The sequence below is a fragment of the Scyliorhinus torazame genome, chromosome 13 (genome assembly GCF_047496885.1).
Source record: "Scyliorhinus torazame isolate Kashiwa2021f chromosome 13, sScyTor2.1, whole genome shotgun sequence".
Lineage (NCBI taxonomy): Eukaryota > Metazoa > Chordata > Chondrichthyes > Carcharhiniformes > Scyliorhinidae > Scyliorhinus > Scyliorhinus torazame.
In genome coordinates, this window is record NC_092719.1 from 206,434,098 (window position 1) to 206,455,197 (window position 21,100).

Genomic DNA, 21,100 nt, shown 5'->3' on the forward strand with positions numbered 1-21,100 from the left:
CGGGGGCAGGGTCCCCCCCTTCCTTGATTCATTGAAGGTCCTTACCAGCAACGGGGCTAACAGGTCAACATACTTCCTATAGAATTCCACCGGGAACCCATCCGGCCCCGGGGCCTTCCCTGCCTGCATGCTCCCCAGTCCTTTAACCAGCTCCTCCACCCCAATTGGCGCCCCCAGACCCGCCACCTCCTGCACCTCCACCCTTGGGAACCTCAACTGATCCAAGAATCGCCGCATCCCCTCTTTTCCCCCTGGGGGCTGGGACCTATACAGTTCCTCGTAAAAGGCCTTAAAAGCCTCATTCACTTTCCCTGCGCTCCGCACCGTAGTTCCCCTGCCATCTTTGACTCCACCTATTTCCCTCGCTGCCATCCTCTTACGGAGCTGGTGTGCCAGCATCCGGCTCGCCTTCTCCCCACATTCATATATCGCCCCCTGTGCCTTCCTCCACTGTGCCTCTGCCTTCCCTGTGGTCAACAGGTCGAACTCTGTCTGGAGACTTCGTCTTTCCCTGAGTAGTCCCTCATCTGGAGTCTCTGCATAGCTCCTGTCCACCCTTAAAATCTCCCCCACTAACCTCTCCCTTTCCCTGCCCTCTCTCTTCACCCTGTGAGCCCTGATGGAGATTAACTCTCCCCTGACCACCGCCTTCAGCGCCTCCCATACTACTCCCACCTGCACCTCCCCGTTGTCGTTAGCCTCCAGATATCTTTCAATACACCCACGCACCCTCCCGCACACTTCCTCGTCTGCCAGCAGTCCCACATCCAACCTCCACAGCGGGCGTTGGTCCCTCTCCTCCCCCAGCTCCAGCTCCACCCAGTGCGGGGCATGGTCTGAAATGGCTTATGGCCGAATACTCCGTTCCCTCCACTTTCGGGATCAGTGCCCTGCCCAAAACAAAAAATCTATCCGGGAGTAGGCCTTATGTACGTGGGAGAAAAAAGAAAATTCTCTGGCCAAAGGTCTGGCAAATCTCCATGGATCTACTCCCCCCATCTGATCCATAAACCCCCTAAGCACCTTGGCTGCAGCTGGCCTCCTCCCCGTCCTTGATCTGGAGCGATCTAATGCTGGGTCCAGCACCGTGTTAAAATCCCCTCCCATTATCAAGCTCCCTACCTCCAGGTCCGGAATACGCCCCAACATCCGTTTCATGAATCCAGCACCGTCCCAGTTCGGGGCATATACATTCACCAGTACCACCTCCGTCCCCGCAACCTACCACTCACCGTCACGTATCGGCCTCCCTTGTCCGCTACTATGTTCTTGGCCTCAAACAACACCCACTTCCCCACCAGTATTGCCACCCCTCTATTCTTCGCATCCAGCCCTGAATGGAACACCTGTCCCACCCACCCCTTCCTTAACCTGACCTGATCTGCCACCTTCAGATGTGTCTCCTGAAGCATGGCCACGTCGGCCTTCAGTCCCTTTAGGTGCGCGAACACTCGGGCCCTCTTAACCCGTGCTCACGCCTCCCGCACCCTCCAGTCCCCCAGGCGGGGAACCCCCGCCCCGACCACCTCTTCCATTTTCAGTTCCCCCTCGGACAGTGCAGCAGCAACCCTAGAATCCCCCCCCCTCTCTCTTCCCCCCCCCATTACTTCCGTGAGTCAGCTGACCTCTGCTGACCCCGGCTTCCCCCGCCTTCCCGTTGATCTCCCCGTGTGGGAGTCTCTCCTCCTCCTTACCTTCCTCCATCCCCCCCCCCTTTTGGCGCGGGAAAAAAGCCCACACTTTCCTGAACCAGCCCCGCCCCCTGTGGCGCAGCTCCTGTTGCGGCCATCATCCCAGTTCCCTCCTTCCCGAGTCTCACCTCCCTCCAGGACCGACACCCACATTCCCCATCATCATCATCTCGTCTACAGAAAAGAAAAAAGGAAATTTTAGGAATTTTAACCAGAACTCTACCCACATCCCCATCCATCATCCCACCCGCAAAATATTCTTTACCCATATTTACAACCCCATATACAACCACATACCCTCAGTTCGTGTCCAGTTTTTCCGTCTGTATAAAGGTCCAAGCCTCTTCTGGCGTTTCAAAATAATGGTGTCGGTCCTGATAAGTGACCCACAGTCGCGCAGGCTGCAGCATGCCGAACCTGACTCTTTTTTATGCAGCACCGCCTTGGCCCGGTTGAAGTCAGCTCTCCTCTTTGCCACCTCCGCGCTCCAATCCTGGTAAACTCGGATCACCGCGTTCTCCCATCTGCTGCTCCGCACCTTCTTGGCCCATCTCAGCACACTTTCTTTGTCCACGAAGCGATGGAACCTCGCCGCTATCGCCCTTGGCGGCTCATCTGCCTTGGGTCTCCTCGTCAGGACCCGGTGAGCCCCTTCCAGCTCCAGGGGGGTCGGAGAGGCCTCCGCACCCATCAGCGAAGTGAGCATCGTGCTCACGTACGCCCCGGCATCAGCTCCCTCCACTCCTTCAGGGAGACCCAGAATCCGGAGGTTCTTCCTCCTCGACCTGTTTTCCAGGACCTCAATTCTCTCGGCCCACCTCCTGTGCACCGCCTCGTGCGCCTCCACTTTTACCGCCAGGCCCAGGATATCGTCCTCGTTGGTGTTCACTTTATCGTTCACCTCACGAAGCTCCACCGCCTGGGTCTTCTGGGTCTCCTTCAGCCCCTCGATCGCCAACAACATCGGCGCCAGCACCTCCTTTTTCAGCACCTCCACACATCTCATGAGGAACTCCTGCTGGTCTGGCCCCCACGCTGCTCGCTCTCCACCCTCCGCCATCTTGCCTTCTTCCCCTCGTTTTGATCTCTGCTCCATGGCCTCTTTCCTCGTTGCTCCACTGCTGCTCCCTGCCAAATATTGTAGGGGGGGACCTCACTGCTCCTTCCCACACGGGATTAATCTGAAAAAAGCTCAGTTGGGGCTCCTCTGGAGAACCCGAAAGTCCGTTTTCGCGGGAGCTGCCGAAACGCGCGGCTTAGCTCCGCATCGCCGCAACCGGAAGTCGAGCACGGTATCTTTAAGCTGTGGTTAGGCCACAGCTAGAGTGTTGTGTCTGGTCCTGGGCAGCACACTCTTTGAGGGATGGGAAGGATCTTGAGAGGGTCCAGAGGAGATTTACCAGAATGTTTCCAGGGACGAGGGATTTGAGCTCCAAGATTAGGAAACTGGGATCGTTCACCGTTAAAATCGAGAGGAGACTTAGTTGGGCAAAGAGAAGTTCTTCCCAGCAGCTGATGGTACAAGGCCAAGCGGACGTAGATTTAAGGTTTTTGGCAAGAGGTGCAGGGGGGTGGGGGGGGGGGGGGGGGGGGAAATGCGAGGAAGAACCTTTTCCACGGCGAGTGGTAAATACCTGGAACTCGCTGCCTGTGAGGGTCTTGGAAGGAGAGACGATGAATGATTTCAAAAGGGATTAGGAACTTGAGGAACATGAATCTGTAGGGCTGGGTGGGGGAGGGGGTAGAGTGGGGGGGGGGGGGTGTGACTGATTGGATTGCTCTACAGAGAGCCCCAGCATGGACCTGATGGGCCGAATGGCCTCTTACTGTGCTGTCATTTCCCTGTGCGTCCCACATTGTTTTTGCTTTAGGTAACGGTGGAGAGAGCCCCTTGATGAAATAACACAATCAGTGCACCTGGAACTGTTCCGCATCAAGGTTCAGAGCCCTCGGGAAGGAAGAAAACGAGGGAATTAAAAACTACCTTTAAAGCAACAAGTTGGGGGTGGGGGGGGGGGGGGGGAGTGTTTGGGGTGCAATTGTGACTTTGTGTGAAACAAGCAATCTCGAATCAAGGCCCCACCCCCTCCGTTCCATCTGTCCTAAAAAGACAAACAATGTCAAACATGCTTCCAATTCGTTGTTGCTCAAAGTCAAGGTCAATACCCCCTCTGTCTCTCGCGATTTTATTCTGTCACTAAATCCTTTGTTTTCCAGAACATCATCAAGAAAGTGAATGGGCAGAAGTTTGTTTATAAGTTTGTGTCCGTGCCGGACAGCCTGGCAATAGAGTCGGAGAAAGACGATGCTGGCGAGAGCAAATGGGCGATCAACAGGCCGAAGGACCAAGGCCTTTCCTTGCAAAGGCAGCTGAAGTCCACCACCAGGAACTCGTCCCGCAACGAGTACATGCGCTCCGGCCTTTACTCGACTTTCACGATCCAGTCCCTGCAAAGCGGCAACCACCGGCCCCGTGAGGCCTGCGACTCTCCCCCGGGAACCACGGAAAGGCCAAGCCTGGAGGGGAAAGTCCAGGTGCTCCAGAGGCTTCCCGGGGAGCCTGAGGCCAAATACCGGGAGGAGGAGGAGGGGGAGGAGGAGGAGGAGGAGGAGGAACAGCAGCAGCAGGCTGGCGGGGAATTGGAATTGTGCAGCGAGGGTCTCCACCAGGGAGACTTCAAGGTGAAAATGGAGGCCATTGAAGAGTTGGAATGCGTCATCCTTGATGCCAAACCCGCCGATGATTATTCACTTCGGGCGCCAAGTCCCAAAGAGGAGAGGCTAGAAAACAGTAGCAGCCTTCAGCCACCAAAGCCCAAGAAGCCAAAGGATCTGGAGCTGCCAGCCACGATACTGATTGCTCGAAATAGTCCCCCTCCAGATAAAAGTAACTCTGGCGTTCTCAACACGGTGGTCCTTCCTCCGACCAGTGCAGCCACCCCGACACTGATTGCCCAGCATGTTCAGGTATATAACCTCAATTTAACAACATTCAAAGATGAATACAGATTGGAGATATGATTGTCCCACCTTAACTCACCCCCCCCCCCCCGCCCCTCCCCTTGCCAAGAGGAAATGTACAACTCCTTATCATCCCATCTAGGTGGATCTGCAACGAGTTTAAAAGATGCTTTTAAAACGGTGCTGGGCGTGTCTCGGTTGTCAGGGCACTTGCTTTAGCGTATAGAGAAGGTCGTGGGGGGGGGGGGGGGGTGGGGTGGTGGAGAGAGGAGGGGGGTAGTGAAGATGTTATGGTGGGGTTACAGCTTTGAAGATGGTGAGAGGTAGATAAAATTTGCTTCATTAAAAATAGAAGATCTTCCCAGGATCCTTGTCTTTGCACAAGGGCGTTACGGTGGTTAGCACTGCTGCCTCACAGCGCCGGGGACCCGGGTTCGATTCCGACCTCGGGTGACTGTGCGGCGTCTGCACGTTCCCCCCGTGTCTGCGTGGGTTTCCTCCGGATGCTCCGGTTTCTTCCCACAGTCCAAAGGTGAGCAGGTTGGGCAGATGGCCGTGCTAAATTGCCCGTTACTGTCCAAAGTTTCGATGGGTCTCCGGGATAGGACAGTGCGCGTGGGCCTGGGTAAGATGTTCTTTCGGAGGGTTGGTGCAGACCTGATGGGCCGAATGGCCTCCTCCTGCACTGTAGTGATTCTATGAACTGGAGGAATTGAATACAACAGCGTGGAACGAAGATTGGGTCCAATTCTGTCTGCTATACTTTAGGAAAATGGTGACAAAGCTTTGGAGAGGGTGCGTTTAATCAGAAGAGGGGGAGTCCACACAGAGTAAAAATAAGAACAAAGTTTTATTTACAAACTATTATGTATATAATATATATATATATATATATACACTCCCCGGTAGACCCCTATCGGGTTCCTTTCTGGTCAGTTCTTACTGTCCGACATTAAATACACTGGGTAATTGAGATACCTCGCCCCCTGGTGGGGGAGCTCGTACTCCACAAGAAGCACGGGAAAGACGAGCATTCCTGCCCCGTAGGTCCCGCCTGGGATATTACAGTGCAGAGGAGATTTAGTGCAATGGTTGCAAGGCGTGAGGAACTTCAGTTATGTGGATGGACTAGAGTTGCCGATATGTCTTACATCAAAGGGGATATTTCATCCAAATTTAGGAAGCCCTTTGGTCGAGTTTCCAACACCAGACCTGGCGGTAACCGCAGAGGACACCAGAAATGTAAGATCATTGGGAAAAGAATCAGTAAACCTGAAGGGTGCGCAATGATTTCTGATCTGGAATGTACTCCGTCGCTAAAAGGTGGAGGATGCAAATTCGATAGTAGCTTCCAGAAGAGAATTGGATGAATTCTCGAGGGATGTGTTGTGTTATGTAATTTGGAATAACACAAGCTGCCAGAACACAGAACATACAGTGCAGAAGGAGGCCATTCGGCCCATCGAGTCTGCACCGACCCACTTAAACCCTCACTTCCACCCTATCCCCATAACCCAGTAACCCCACCCAACACGAAGGGCAGTTTTGGACACTAAGGGCAATTTAGCATGACCAATCCACCTAACCTGCACGTCTTTGGACTGTGGGAGGAAACCGGAGCACCCGGAGGAAACCCACGCATACACGGGGAGAACGTGCAGACTCTGCACACACAGTGACACAGCCGGGAATTGAACCTGGGACTCTGGCACTGTGAAGCCACAGTGCTATCCACGTGTGCTACCGTGCTGCCCCACACTGCCACTTGATGCAGTTTTGAGTAAAAGATGCTCCAGACTTTGAAGTGAGTTCAATGTGTTTTATTGAACTATTAGCACAGTTCTCAATGAGTTTGACTCTCTGCTAATCTAAATGTAGGAACTCAGTCTAACTGAACCAGCCTTGCTCTAAGCCACGTGCTGGGATGTGATGCTGAGGATACACCCTGTCTCACTCTGTAGATGTTGGTCTGTGGAAAGAGGCAGGGTGTGAGTGCCTCATCCCTTTTATAGTGAGATACCACCCCTGAGTGTCCTGACTGCTCATTGTGGATAGCACAATTGCTTCACAGCTCCAGGGTCCCAGGTTCGATTCCCGGCTTGGGTCACTGTCTGTGCGGAGTCTGCACATCCTCCCCGTGTGTGCGTGGGTTTCCTCCGGGTGCTCCGGTTTCCTCCCACAGTCCAAAGATGTGCGGGTTAGGTGGATTGGCAGTGCTAAATTGCCCATAGTGTCCAAAATTGCCCTTAGTGTTGGGTGGGGTTACTGGGTTATGGGGATTAGGTTGGGTTACTGGGTTATGGGAATAGGGTGGAGGTGTGGACCTTGAGTAGGATGCTCTTTCCAAGAGCCGGTGCAAACTCGATGGGCCGAATGGCCTCCTTCTCACTGTAAATTCTATGTAATCTATGTAATCATTGGTCGTGTCCTATTCTATGTGTTCATTAGCTGCATGTTTGCATATCATGACAGGGTGGATGGGAATAATCCCAGGACTATGGGGAAAGGGCAGGGGGTAATCAAAATAATTAAACAGGCATTTCCAATGGCCAATACAGGCATGATGGGCTGACTTACCTCCTTTTGTTTTGTATAATTCCGCTCAATTGGTTAAAATCATTGCAGGGCCTTTTGATGAATGATGGCTGCAGTTATTATGTTCCCCACCAGGTGGCAATAGAACTATTTTAATGGGAATGTTTCCGACACGATCAAAGGGCAGGTGGGATCGTCACAAGTCAGATTTTTTTGCCACTAATCAGTGAATAGTTTTCCACTAATAAATCCCAGACTTTTCTGGATGAGTGGATTGATCAATGGCAATTTCTCCCTTGAATTTTTGGATTGTTTCATGAGTAGAAGCAGATTGGGAGGTGCACGTGTACCGTTTTGAATGTATCATTGGGACATTGGGAAATGTGTGCCGTTTCTGTGATATCAATACTACTCCAGTGGGCCAGAGCTTTACGTTGCTCGGGCGGGCATCTGCCCCACCCAGCAGCAGGTGAAATGGTGGACGACTGCGTCGGGCGCATGTCCCGATGTCATCGCACACTCTTGCAATATTTCGGACTGCGGGCACACTTGCGAGTCGGAAGCGTGCCCGCTGATAATCGATCAGGCAATTTTTCACATCAAGGGGCCGAACTAAAGTGATTTTCCGCGGCCCGTCTGCTGTCCTGATTAGCGGGCAGGCCGATTGGTCAGGTGGCCTTTGCGTTTTAGCTGCAACCACGACTCCGGGCGGGGTGAACGGTCCAGGCTGGAATAAAATGAACAAGGTGTGTCTGGGGACTGAGGTTTGTGTGTGATTGTGTTGCCTGGACACTCGCTGCACAGCTTTTCCATCACAATTTATTTCCTACAGGTCAGCAGCTCCCTGAGACATCTCCTTTTGGCAACTCTTTCATTCCTTGTTAGTTAGTGAGGGGCTGGTTTAGCACAGGGCTAAATCGCTGGCTTTTAAAGCAGACCAAGGCAGGCCAGCAGCACGGTTCGATTCCCGTAACAGCCTCCCTGAACAGGCGCCGGAATGTGGCGACTAGGGGCTTTTCACAGTAACTTCATTTGAAGCCTACTTGTGACAATAAGCGATTTTCATTTCATTTCATTATGAATGCATTTAGGATGCCCCGAAATGTTTGACAGCCAGTACAATCGCTCTGAAGTGCAGCCACTATGGTAAGGCAGAAATGCAGCAGACGATCTGCGTGCAACAAGCTTCCCCACCCTCCACAACTAGCAGTGCAATGAGAACCAGATCATCAGTTTTGGTCAAATTGGTTAAGTGACTAAGGCCAGTGAGGACACTGGGGAGAACTGCCCTGCTTTTCTTTGCAACAGTGAAATGGAATCCATTACCCGAGGGCAGATAGACTCTCAGTTCAACATCTCACCTGGCAGACAGCGCCTCGGGACAGTGCAGCACTCCCTCTGTACTGCCCTGGGGTGACAGCCTGGATTTTACCTTCAAGTTGTTCAAATGGGGTTCCAATTCACAAATGTTCTGACTCAGAATTGAGTGTTTGACCAACCAAACCCCAGCTAAGGGGCAAGGTGAAGGACAGCAATGGACTGTGACAGTCACCCCACTTTTGGGCGGCATGGTGGTACAGTGGTTAGCACTGCTGCCTCACAGCTCCAGGGACCCTGGTTCGATTCTGGTCTCAGGTGACTGTCTGTGTGGAGTTTGCATCTTCTCCTATGTCTGCGTGAGTTTCCACCGGGTGCTCCGGTTTCCTCCCACAGTCCAAAGATGCGCAGGTTAGGTGGATTGGCCATGCTAAATTGCCCTTAGTGTCCAAAAAGGTTAGGTAGGGGTTACTAGGTTACAGGGTTAGGGTGAAGATTGAAGTAAAAAACTCACCACTATTCTTAGAATTGCCCCTATACCAAAAAGGATCAATAAGACATTCTAAATGGTGAACAGGGATTCTCACTCCCTGACTCCTATGCAGACTTAGGTGGGTCCTATTCGGGTCAAACTATATTTTCCAAGTTATCCCCCGGTATAACCCATATCTTCATAGAAGAATTTTATCTACTTGCTACTTAGTAGCATCGACCCTGGGTCCCGCATTGCTAAGTAAATAAAGTAGACTTTGTAATAACCACTGTTTCAGGTTAAAACTTTAAGTTATTTTCTTATTATATATTTTTTCTTTTAAAAGATGCAATCACTGTCTTTACAGAAAAGTAAAGAGATCTTGGTTCTGGATTCTCCTGGTTGGTTTAAAAGACCTTCAGGTCCACCTTGACAATCTCTTTTCTTTAGTTTTTGGTCTTCCTCAGATGGATTCGCCGTTCTGCTCGGTTGCTATGTTCTATCCGTCCCATGTACCGAGCTATAAGAGCTGACTCTGCTGGCTGTCCCCTTTTTTAGGGTTTATATTCCCCTTCTAGCAGTTATTAAGTTTATATGACATTATCGTAAAGTAACTTTATTTTACTCTTGATTGTACAAGGTACCTTTAATCTGAATTGTTTCTAACACGACTATGTATTCATATTGAGCATAACTTCAGCTCATCGAACTCTGATTACATTGTTTCCCTTGTGATGTTCAAAAGTGCTTTGATCCCCGAGGGGTGTTACATCTGGTTTCTGTCATTTCTAAAGTTGCTTTATTACCAAATAGTGCCCCCAGCTCAGAACTCTGACTCCGATTTGGGGCTAACGTGTGTCCCCGTTGTCACGTTGTCGCCAGCTTCCCATATTCACCTGGTGTCAGCAGAATTTCACACCTAAACATTTGTCACCCAATTCAACTGAAGATCCTAGCAATTCTTTTTTGGCTGCTTACTAAAATAATTAACTACAAAGAAGGTGTGAAATATTGCTTTTTTCCATATAACTCAAAGTTCAATTTGCTGTGACTTACAAGACATACATTAGTTTTACAGCTTGAATAGTCGCAAGCTGTTTTCTTAATGCCTGTTTGATAAAGGCTATCTGCATTTCAAAACCTTCCTTTGCAGCTGCTGTTAACCCTTCGTGGGATTTTTCCCTACATTCTCTCATGTAGCCTTATCCAGGTATTGCCAGACTTCCATGTTTCAAATGACATATTTTCCCATTTTTACTTTGACAAGATGTAGGTTTGTGTAGGGTGCTCTTTCCAAGGGCTGGTGCAGACTCGATGGGCTGAATGGTCTCCATCTGCACTGTAGCAATTCTATGATTCTAAGACCCTCTGACAATTGATGTCTACAAACAAACGTAACTCAATTTGCACAGCACGGCCACGAAAAGCAAGAGCACATCCACCCCCACGGTATAACTTTGAGATGATCAATAGATTTAACAAGAAGTTAGAAAGAAGCTATTTTAACTGCAGAGCAAGAGTGATATAACCTCAAAATAAGGGCTAGGTAATTTGGGGGCGGGACAGAAAACACCTCTTCACAGGTGTGGTGGAATTGGAGGGGGGGGGGTGGGGGGTGTCAACTGATCATTTCAATGCTGAGATAGATAAATTCAAGATTGCTGAGTGTTACGGAACCAAGGTGGTAGATGGAGATAAGATACAATTTGGCCATGATCTAATTAAATGGCGGAGCAGATTTGAGGGACCAATTGTCCTGTCCCTACGTCCCAACACTTATTTAACTCATCCCAACAGCATTGGGGCAAGTAGGAAATAAACTCAGAAGAACTAAATTGGTGGCGAGTGCATGGGATGGCTGGTTTGTGAAAGGTTTGTGTAATGCTATCCGAGAGTTACGGTGTCTCTTTTGGGACCAAGCAGAGGTGCTTAATTCTGCATCTGGCCTACCCTAGACCTGACGTAGGGACGTTAGATGCCGACACTGGTGCCATAGCATCGTGACAACTGTTTTTAATTTGACCAAATGCTCTTTATTCTCTGTTTGACAGACTCCAATAATACTGACGCCAAATGCTTTGCCATCTGCCATTCACTTCTGGAGCACACTTAGTCCGATAGCGCCAATGAGTCCCGCCAAACTCTCATTTCAGGTAAGGCTGAACACTGAACTCTTATCGGGTAGAGTTTCAAACAGGAATTTGGGAATATCTCCGGTGTAAGATTGGTGGAAAATCGGAGAAACTGTTCCAATGGCCATTTTTCCTGTTCCTCCTCAGTTTCGGTCAAAGGTACAACTGGGAGACCAAGAGAATCCCTGTAGTGATTCTTCTTTCATGGGATCTGGGAGGGCAAGGCCAGCATTTGTTGCCTGTCCCTAATTGCCCCTTGACACGTCCCTAATTGCCCCTTGACACAAGTGTCTTGCTCGGCCATTTCAGAGGGGCAGTTAAGAGTCAGCCACATTGCTGTGGGTCTGGAGTCACGTGTAGGCCGGACCGGCAAAGGGCGGCAGATTTCCTTCCCTAAATTTGGGGCAGCACGGTAGCCTTGTGGATAGCACAATTGTTTCACAGCTCCAGGGTCCCAGGTTCGATTCCGGCTTGGGTCACTGTCTGTGCGGAGTCTGCACGTTCTCCCCGTGTGTGCGTGGGTTTCCTCCGGGTGCTCCGGTTTCCTCCCACAGTCCAAAGATGTGCAGGTTAGGTGGATTGGCCATGATAAATTGCCCTTAGTGTCCAAAATTGCCCTTAGTGTTGGGTGGGGTTACTGGGTTATGGGGATAGGGTGGAGGTGTTGACCTTGAGTAGGGTGCTCTTTCCAAGAGCCGGTGCAGACTTGATGGGTCGAATGGCCTCCTTCTGCACTGTAAATTCTATGATAATCTATGATAATCTAAAGGGGCATTAGTGAACCAGATGGAGTTTTGCAACAATCGATGATAGTTGTCATGGTCACCATTACTGTGACGACAGCTTTATAATCCCAGATTCATTAATTTAGTTTAAACTCCACCAGATGCTGTGGTGGGATATGAACCCATGTCCTCAGAGCTGGGCCTCTGGATTATGAGAGCGATGACACTGCGGCTATACCACTGTGTCCCCGTGGTGTTGGCCCTGCCTCAGTCCCTGTGGGCACACATTGGCGCAGCGTGTAACAGCGCAGTTTAATCACCCAGCAAAGGGAAGACAGTAAATTTGGCCTTTAACCTCCAAGAATGGAGGAAAATTGATGGGCGTCTCTTCCCGGGGTAGTTCCGTGCACCACTTGATCTTCCAGCTCACTGATAGGTGGCCAAGAGGCGGCCAGTTGATAGCTCTCTCTCTTTCTCGGCCATTTATTGATATGAGGAGTGGGGGTTGAGGGTTAGGAAGCGAACGTGTTCACGAAAAATAGCATGGCAATCAATAGACGTTTGCAATTTAAAACTTTAAAAAAATATATAAATTTAGAGTACCCAATTCATTGTTCACAATTTTTAACTTGCGCAAACCGAGGGTTATGGAACCCAAGGCAGGTGGGTGGAGTTAAGAGACCGGCCAGCCATGGTTTCACTTGAGTGATAGAGCAGAGTTGAGGGGCTGAATGGCCTCCTCCTGCGTTGATAATGACTAATAAATGCCTTCTTCTCTTTCAGTTCCCCTCAGCAGGAAGCACACAGATCCACATCCCCGTCGCCTCCATGGACGGATTGTCGACACCAGTCCTTTCATCAGCGATGCTGCAGAAACCATGAGACCAGCTCCAAGAGAAGCCGCCAAAATACTTACGACTGTCAGTCACCGGCCAGGACTGGACGCATTGGAATCAAATGGGCCTGGGGGTCGGGGAGGAGGACGGATTGAATGGCCCGACCTTCCAGACCCCGTTCCTCCTCGGCACAAACCTCTCCACACGGGATTCACTGACCAAGAGACGTGACCTATCCTGTTGCCGAGAGGTGCCGCCAGCACGAGGTGGTCTGGCCCGGGGGTTACATTGGGATACATTTGCTGGGCAGCTATTCCGATCTCAGTCTCGCAGCAGATCGGAAGCTCTGCCTGTTCATGCCCCCTTGCCGGTGTTGGCACCGCCAGCGATCGTGCGCTGCCAAAGCGCTTCACAGAGTGAGTGTGAGATTTGATCCCCAGCTGCCACTGGCGCCCCGTGTACACCCCAGGATGGGGAGAACTGCACATAGTGTTGGAGCTGCGGCGAATGGCGTTACGGAAGGGTTTGAATTCAAGCTCCCGACACCTATGATGGTCACGGGGAGTATGCAGCCCCCATCTCAAATGTGCGCTGTGCACATGGACATGCGACTTGTGCAATGGATATGTGTGCGCGGATAGAGACCGCTCTGAGAGCTCCTACACAGTTGTTCCCAGACGTGTATGCACATCCGCTGAAAATATCCATTCCAAAAAATTCTGCTCTTCGGGGAGGAAATACAAATGTTAGAAAACCAGACAAGGCCTCAAAGAGGGGGTTAAAATAAATAAATTCCTTTACCCGTACCGAGGTTAGAATGTTGAATTAGTCTGTGGCTGATGCAGGCGAAAATTAGTAAAAAGTAAATTGGAAAGATGTTTGTAAAAGAGAAATATCGGATGCCATGATTAGTGAGCAGGACATGTAGTGGGGGTAGGCTGATTGGAGGAGCAATGTAGGTATAGACTGAATGGGCTGAATGGCCAGCTCCTGTGTTGTAACACTTTATGACTGTAAATTACAGGACTCTACTTTTCCAATGCATGTTTGATATGTATAGAACGAGTGACATTTCAATGCACTGGGTGTGGAAGAGGAATCTATTTATATAATGGAGGATCGCCAGTAGCTGGCGTTACCAGTGACTGCCACAGCACAAGTTTGGTAGTGCTGATGTTTGTGGTTATGTAGACAAGTGCATAGAACAAGGACCAAAGGGTGGAGAAAGCCATCAAAGCCTGCCCCTCCAAACATTCAAGTTAACCAACCTTGTAGCCAGCCGCCTAGTGGCTGCCCCCAATGCCTTTGACTCCACTATTTGACTTGGAAAGCGACTACCTAAATAATCTGAGTAAGAATTGTGTTTCCTGATATGCATTTGCTTCAAGTTTATTAATCACAGAATCGTTACGGGGCAGAAGGAGGCCATTTGGCCCATCGAGTCTTCACTGGCTTCCCAGCAGCATTCCCCTGCCTTTTCCCTCTACCCCTGCGCTTTGTTTCTATTCAAGTAATGATCCAATGCCCTCTTGACTGCTTCGGCTGATCACTCATTTAAATATTGGCCATTGACTGACATTCAGTGCTCACTTTATCAATGCTATTTAATACTTTATAGATGCTCTTGTGAGGGACCCATTTAACCTTCTTCCAGCTAGACTTTGAAGGAGCAATTTTAACCAGGCAGTGAAAATCACCTGTGGGATTTCACTATACTGACGGTGCTCTCATCCAGATTTCTCCCAGCTCTCCTGAGCCATGTCTCCTTATTCATTCAGGCGATGCAGGCATCCCTGACCCTTATTTTTTAAATTATTTCATGGATGTGGACGTCGCTGGCCAGACCAGCATTTGTTACCCCATCCCTACCTGCCCCTTGATCTGGTTGGCTTGCCAGGCCATTTCAGGGGTCAATTAGGAGTCAACCACATTGCTGTGGACCTGGAGTCACATGTAGGCCAGACCAGGTCGGGGCGGCAGATTTCCTTCCCTAAAGGGCATCAGTGAATCAGATGGGTTTTTATTACGACCGATGATGGTTTCTTGGTCATCACGACTGAGGCTAGTTTTCTTGAATGAATTGATCTGCCAGGGTGGGTTGACCTTGAGAAGGCGAGGATCAGCTTCCTCCTTGAACCACTACAGTCTATGTGGTGCAGGTAGGGTGAGAGTGAAGGAATAGCAAAGAGGGGTACTCAAACACGGAGGTGCTCCCATAGGCTTGAGGGTCTTCTTTGTCCAGGCGGTAGATGTCGCAGGTGTGGGAGGTGCTGTTGTGCTCGGGTAAGAAGGATACCTGGCAAAAATCAGTGGGGGCTCCTTTAAATATGCATCCCAGCTCTGATGACATCACCGAGGCCTGATTTCCCCTTGGGGGAGGAGTAGTGGGGGGTGGGGCGGTTGGGGCGGTTGGGGGGGGGGGGGGGGTGGGAAGCAAGGAACGGTGGGGAAGAAATGGTGTGGTCCCCACCAATCCAAACCAGCCAGGACCAGGTGAGCAATACTGGACTACCCGGTCAGCAGCGAGGCACGGTGACATTTTCCAGACCTGAACTCTCATTGTGAAGCAACCCCCTAATTGGTCTAGCTGGATTGGATGTAATATTGTGCTTAGGAAGTTTTGTTATGTTAAAAGGTGCTATATAAATGCAAACTTCTTGTTTTCCAGTCCAAGGCCAAGAGGGGACAGGGTGGTGAGGGTATTTAAGCAGAGGGGGCAGCAAAGAAATTGGGTCAGAATTTGGCGGGGAGGGTGCGTGAGGGTAAAACGTCTCAGATGGCCTTCCCACTGGGCTCCCAACCTTGCCGCAATTATACACATTTACCTGTTCCTGAACTTCTGGCACTTGGACTCTGGGAGCTGCCTGCTGCAGTCCCAGTCCTGTCCACCGCAGCATTCTGGCGCTGTCGGGTCTACTGGAGAGCGACTGGACAATCCGATTGGCCAGCAGCTGCCTGAGGGCGGCTCTTCCTCCTGAGTGACGGATTTCCGCCATCCTAAAAATTGCTGGCCCTTGCAGCATTATTTGTGTGGAGTCTCTGGAGGCAGCGCTCCCGCCTCTGGCCCTCATAGACCTGATTTTAATCCTACTCTCTCCTATCGGGCCTGATTTGATGTGCTGTTGGCAAAACCGGTCAGAAGCATGCACGGCTCAAACATTGCTCGTTGCCATCCTAAAGTGGCAATGTGTGTCCCTTGTACATCTGAGGAGCTCGAGTGGCAAATGAAAAGGCCCCGTCACCTCTGACAGGTGGATGCTTTGATGCTTATAGGTGGCTGCAGGTGGGGCCAGCAAACCAATGGGGAATACACTGCCCAACAGCCTGGTGGAAGCAGATTTAATTGTGGCCTTCAAAAGGGAATTTGATAGTTATCTGAAGAGAATAAAACTGCAGGGTTATGGGGAGAAGGCAGGCACATGAAAATCAGATAGATTGAACTGTCGAAATGAGGAACGCACACTGATTTCTTAAATATGGCCTCTGCCCATGATGTTGAGTTACTCTACTGCTGTATGAATAGACCTTTCAGTAACTCTTTCAATATGTTCCAGACAGAAAAAGAATGATCTTTATGAAAATAGATTTTTTTTTTTTTACAGTGCTTTTTCACGGTCCTGCAATCAAACGGAGCAAATTGATTAGCTGCTGCAGAGGTCCATTAGATATGAGGGTCTGTCCATCAATGCCTTGTTCATATGGAGACTTGTCAATGTATGTCCATTTATTATATGTTAATGAAATGAGGTTATGCATCTTATAAAATCACACATCAAACCAGGTCCATCAACCATGATCTAATTGGTGGGAATAGCAAGTTCGAGGGGCCGAATTGCATGTTCCTATGTTGCTGTGCAAGTGTTTGGCTGCTATGACCATTCTGAGACAGGCACTTCATGAAAGCCGGCACCGCGCTCCACAGAATTAATACAGCACGATTGGGGGAAACAGGGTGGAGTGTTTTGTTTCTCATTCTGTGGTTTCATTATCGTTCGTTTATTTTCCATTCTCCCCTCCCGTCCCCTCCATGAACATTTCCCCCCCCCCCACGTATTTCACTCCCCAGTTGTCAGGGTGGTCGAGTTCCTCCGCTTCCGGATGTCCGCCATTGCCAGCCTTTAACCAGAAGCTACGAGGATGGCCTGGGACTAATGGTCCATTTCCTCCCCCGTCGTCTCCACCTCCACACGCTGTTAGATCAGGAACTTCCTCTGTGAGGAGCTGCTAATTGTCCTTGAGATGTGACATATGGTCAGTGTGGTGCGTTTTGGAGGAACTATGGTGGTTTTCCTTGAATCTTGTCTCGGTCTGCTGTGGAGCAATTGATGTATCGGTTACTATGACTAGTGAACAACTTCATTAACACTGCGTCATGCAACGGCCAGAATTGTAGAAGCCAAACTAGATGGATCTTGGTGGCTTTTTTTCCCCTGAAATCATTGTATTATCTGTGGTGTCAATACACACCGCTAAACCAACACACTACTGCCTTAATCATGTCAATCAGCGTCACTTCTAAACGCAAAGATAATGCTACCATCAAATGAGATGCTTAGTTCCACATTCTTTTTTAAAATAAATTTAGAGTACCCAATTATTTTTTCCAATTAAGGGGCAATTTAGCGTGGCCAATCCATCTATCCTGCACACCTTTTGGGTTGTGGGGGCGAAACCCACGCAGACACGGGGAGAATGTGCAAACTCCACACGGACAGTGACCCAGGGCCGGGATTCGAACCCGGGTCCTCAGCGCCGTGAGGCAGCAATGCTAACCACTGTGCCACCGTGCTGCCCAAGTTCCACATTCTTGAAGGTGTGACAGAACAGTGATGATAATGCACTCTGAAGTTGATTGGAGTTGAGGAAAGAACATTAAACTGGAAGATTTGACTTAAGGTCTGGCCTGCCCACCTGTAACTCCTTTCACAATTCTCAGGCCTTATTAAGTGAGTATTTGCCATGTAAAGCAGTGGCTGCCAGACACGACTGACACTGGAATAAAAACAGAAAATGCTGGAAATGCTCAGCAGGTCAGGCAGCATCTGTGGAGAGGGCAGTTAACGGCTGGGATTTTCCGGTCCCGCTAGCCGGGAATTCCCACCTGAAATCAACAAAGGTTTTCCGTCCCTTCGGCGACGATTCCCGCAGCAGGCAGAACCGCCCAAACGTTTTGGGTCGATGACCTTTCATCAGAATAAGCTGACCAGGGATTTTGTAGCAACTTTACCACCGTTGATGCAAAATCCTCAGTGTGGACTGTTATGTGAACCCTGAACGTGCTCCGTTTACGTTGTGAGCCCTTCATTGTAGAACCATGAAGCCAGCTGTTTCAAATGGAGTAACGCCTCCATTAAATCAGGGGAGGCTGTGGCGTAGTGGTATTGTCGCTGGAATAGTAATCCAGAGACCCAGAGTCAGGCTGTGGCGACCCGGGTTCGAATCCCTCCAGGGCAGATGGTGAAATTCAAATTCAGTTTTTACAAATCTAGAATCAAAAGTTTAACGGTGAGCATGAAACCATTGTCGATTGTCATAAAAACCCCACTTGGTTCACTAATGTTCTTTAGGGAAGGAAATCTGTCGTCCGTACCTACATGTGACTTCAGCAATACGGTTGACTCTTAAATGCCCTCGGGGATGGGCAATAAACGCCAGCCCAGCCATCAACGCCCGCATCCCATGAACACATTTAAAAAAAAGTTGGTAAAGGTATTTGACAGGCGTTTAAGTCTCTGCACCTTACCATTAGACAAAGCAATTCCTAGACCCATGATGAAACAGAGATGGCGGTGCCACAGGAAGAGGAGGAAATGAAATGAAATTAAAAGTTACTGTGAAAAGCCACTAGTCGCCACATTCCGGCTCCTGTTCGGGGAGGCTGGTACGGGAATTGAACCGTGCTGCTGGCCTGCCTTGGTCTGCTTTCAAAGCCAGCGATTTAGCCCAGTGTGCTAAACCAGCCCCAGAATTTTGTACTTGATTCTGAATTTTGTTAAAATCTGTCTTTGTATCCATTTGGTATTGGTTCAATACCACATGTCAATTCTGTCAAATTTCTGGTTTTGAAGTTTAAAGTATTTGATTATTTTGCCTTGTCTTAATTCACAACTAAAATAAAATATATTTTTTTGTAAATCTATTGTTCTCGTGGGTCTGTTGAAGTAATCATCATCCTTGACAGCAGAATGTAGGACTAGAATCAAGAGACTGGAACCGTGACGTTCACTGGGGTAGTCCCCCATCTCGACTGCAATCCCCAGATGTACTTTTGTGCTCCGAGGGCAGATGGTTTCAACTCGAGGGACCCCAAAAAAGAAAGGTGCATGGAAACATGTGGGTTGAATTTCCACAGAGGTTCTCACGAACCAACTTCAGTAACACTCACGCTCCTCCAATTAAGGCCTCTTAGCCACCCTGGTTTTCTTACCTTTGGTGTCCCCATGCCGTCGGCTGCCTTGACTCCATAGTTCTGGAATTCCCTCCCTTAACCTCGCACCCTCATTTTTTTTCTCTCTCTCGCTCTCTATCTGTCTCTCATTTTCCTCCTTTAAGATGCTCCAAGACCTACATCTCTAACAAACTTCTGATCACCTGCCCTCATATCTCCTTAAAGGCCCGGTGTCAAATTTTGTTTGATAATGTTCCTGCCAAGTGCCTTTGGAAGTTTTAATGCTTTAAAGGGATTTATATAAATGCAGTTGTTGTTGCTGATCTACTGAAAACCTGCAAAGATGAATCAAATGTTGCAGCTCGGGGGTTTCTGTAGTTCTGGTGTATAGGATTCTGAAATCCCAATTTAACTTTAATTGTATGACTCAGGGTCCAGCTAAGTATAAGGCTACTCCAGGTACAAGTGTTCAAATAAAATTCACCAATGTAGTGAGCTATCAAAATGACAGCAGAAATTACACTTAACCAGATAGTAGACACAGCCCCTCCATGCGCCTTATTGAATATCAATGCAATATTGAATATCAGTCCGCCAGGGCGTTCTCTCTCTGAAATTCTTCTTTCTTCTAACTTCTATCTTCTTTCTGTGCCTGCTATCACTGGCGAGCAGGCCTAATTAACCCTTTCCAAATCACCGCCACAGCCTGACCAGTGGCATCCTTATGATCGATCCATGTAGTGTATGATTAATTTCTGGTTAGCTAGGTGAGACATGAATGGTGCATGGTCATCTCCTGATGACAACTCTTCCAGGATAGGAAGCATGATTAGCTCATTGACTCAGACTTTGCATCCATAATGTGAATTTGTAATTAAATCAGACACTTAACTTACAGGGCGAGATTCTCCAAAACGGGGGCGGCGTGCTCCCGCCCACAGCAGGGCCCTCCGTCTCTCCAGCCGGCCAATGGGGTTTCCCATTGTGGGCACCCCCATGCCGTCGGGAAATCCGTGGGCGTGAGTGCGCTGCCGGCGAAGCGGAGGATCCCGCCGGCGGAGAATCCAGTGCATAATATCTGCAAGTGTTGTTAATTAGATCAGTTTTTAAATGTCTGCTTTTTGGAAAATCTGTTGGTGATATATTTTACTGTGGCTTATGTGTTTTGAGCAGTTATTTGACCTTTAGGACAGATTGCGAAGCTATGTATAATTTTAAACAAAGCAATATCAGCACAATGCAGAAGACTACACAGTGGGTAACACTTAAAAATCTATGCAAAGTGTGTGTAACATAAGTGGATGACAATCATGAGCATTTAACAGGTGGGCTGGGTAAAATATCGTACACATTCAGTTAAGGCTGGTGCAATCACAGTGGTTGGATAGTTCGAAATCTTTTTAAAAATAAATTTAGAATGCCCAATTCACTTTTTCCAATTAAGGGGCAATTTAGCGTGGCCAATTCACCTACCCTGCATATCTTTGGGTTGTGGGGGCGAAACCCACACAAACACGGGGAGAATGTGCAAACTCCACACGGACAGTGACCCAGAGCCGGGATCGAACCTGGGACTTCGGCGCCATGAGACAGCAGGGCTAACCCACTGCGCCACCGTGCTGCCTGGATAGTTTGAAATCTATTCATCCACTGACAGATGTTAAATCTCATACGAAGTACATGTAGGTCCTATGATTCTGTATTATAACTAAGTCAAAGTGCTAACTCCCAGAGGTAAATGGTCGGATCGGGAAAGCTTCCGGGAATATTCAATCCCAGAGCATTTTATATGAGGTCTATCACAATTTTGATAGCTTCCTTTCTTCCTTCCCCGTACATATTTATTTATCTAACCATTCTGCTTGAAATATCGGGGCATCTTCCTTTTAAAAGCTAATATGAATGCTGTTTCCACCATTGTTTCTGGTAGAGCAGTCCATGTCCTACCCAAAGTCTTCACACTTGCACATAACTTCGGCACATGTTTTTTGTGACCTGCCTTCGTTTCAACCCAATCCAGGCAATGAAAATCCAGCTCTAGTT

General features: G+C 49.1%; 1 protein-coding gene across 2 annotated transcripts in view; it reads left to right on the forward strand.

Annotated features, from left to right (window-relative positions):
• The window catches only part of LOC140388566 (ETS domain-containing protein Elk-1-like), a 156,558-nt gene extending 141,505 nt beyond the window's left edge, over positions 1–15,053 (forward strand). For both annotated transcript variants that reach the window (XM_072472972.1, XM_072472970.1), the window contains exons 3-5: positions 3,909–4,658; positions 11,028–11,129; positions 12,617–15,053. In XM_072472972.1, the coding sequence (XP_072329073.1) occupies positions 3,909–4,658; positions 11,028–11,129; positions 12,617–12,715 (951 nt within the window). In that variant the 3' untranslated portion in view covers positions 12,716–15,053. The remainder of the gene's footprint in view (positions 1–3,908; positions 4,659–11,027; positions 11,130–12,616) is intronic.
• Positions 15,054–21,100: the final 6,047 nt, after the last annotated feature.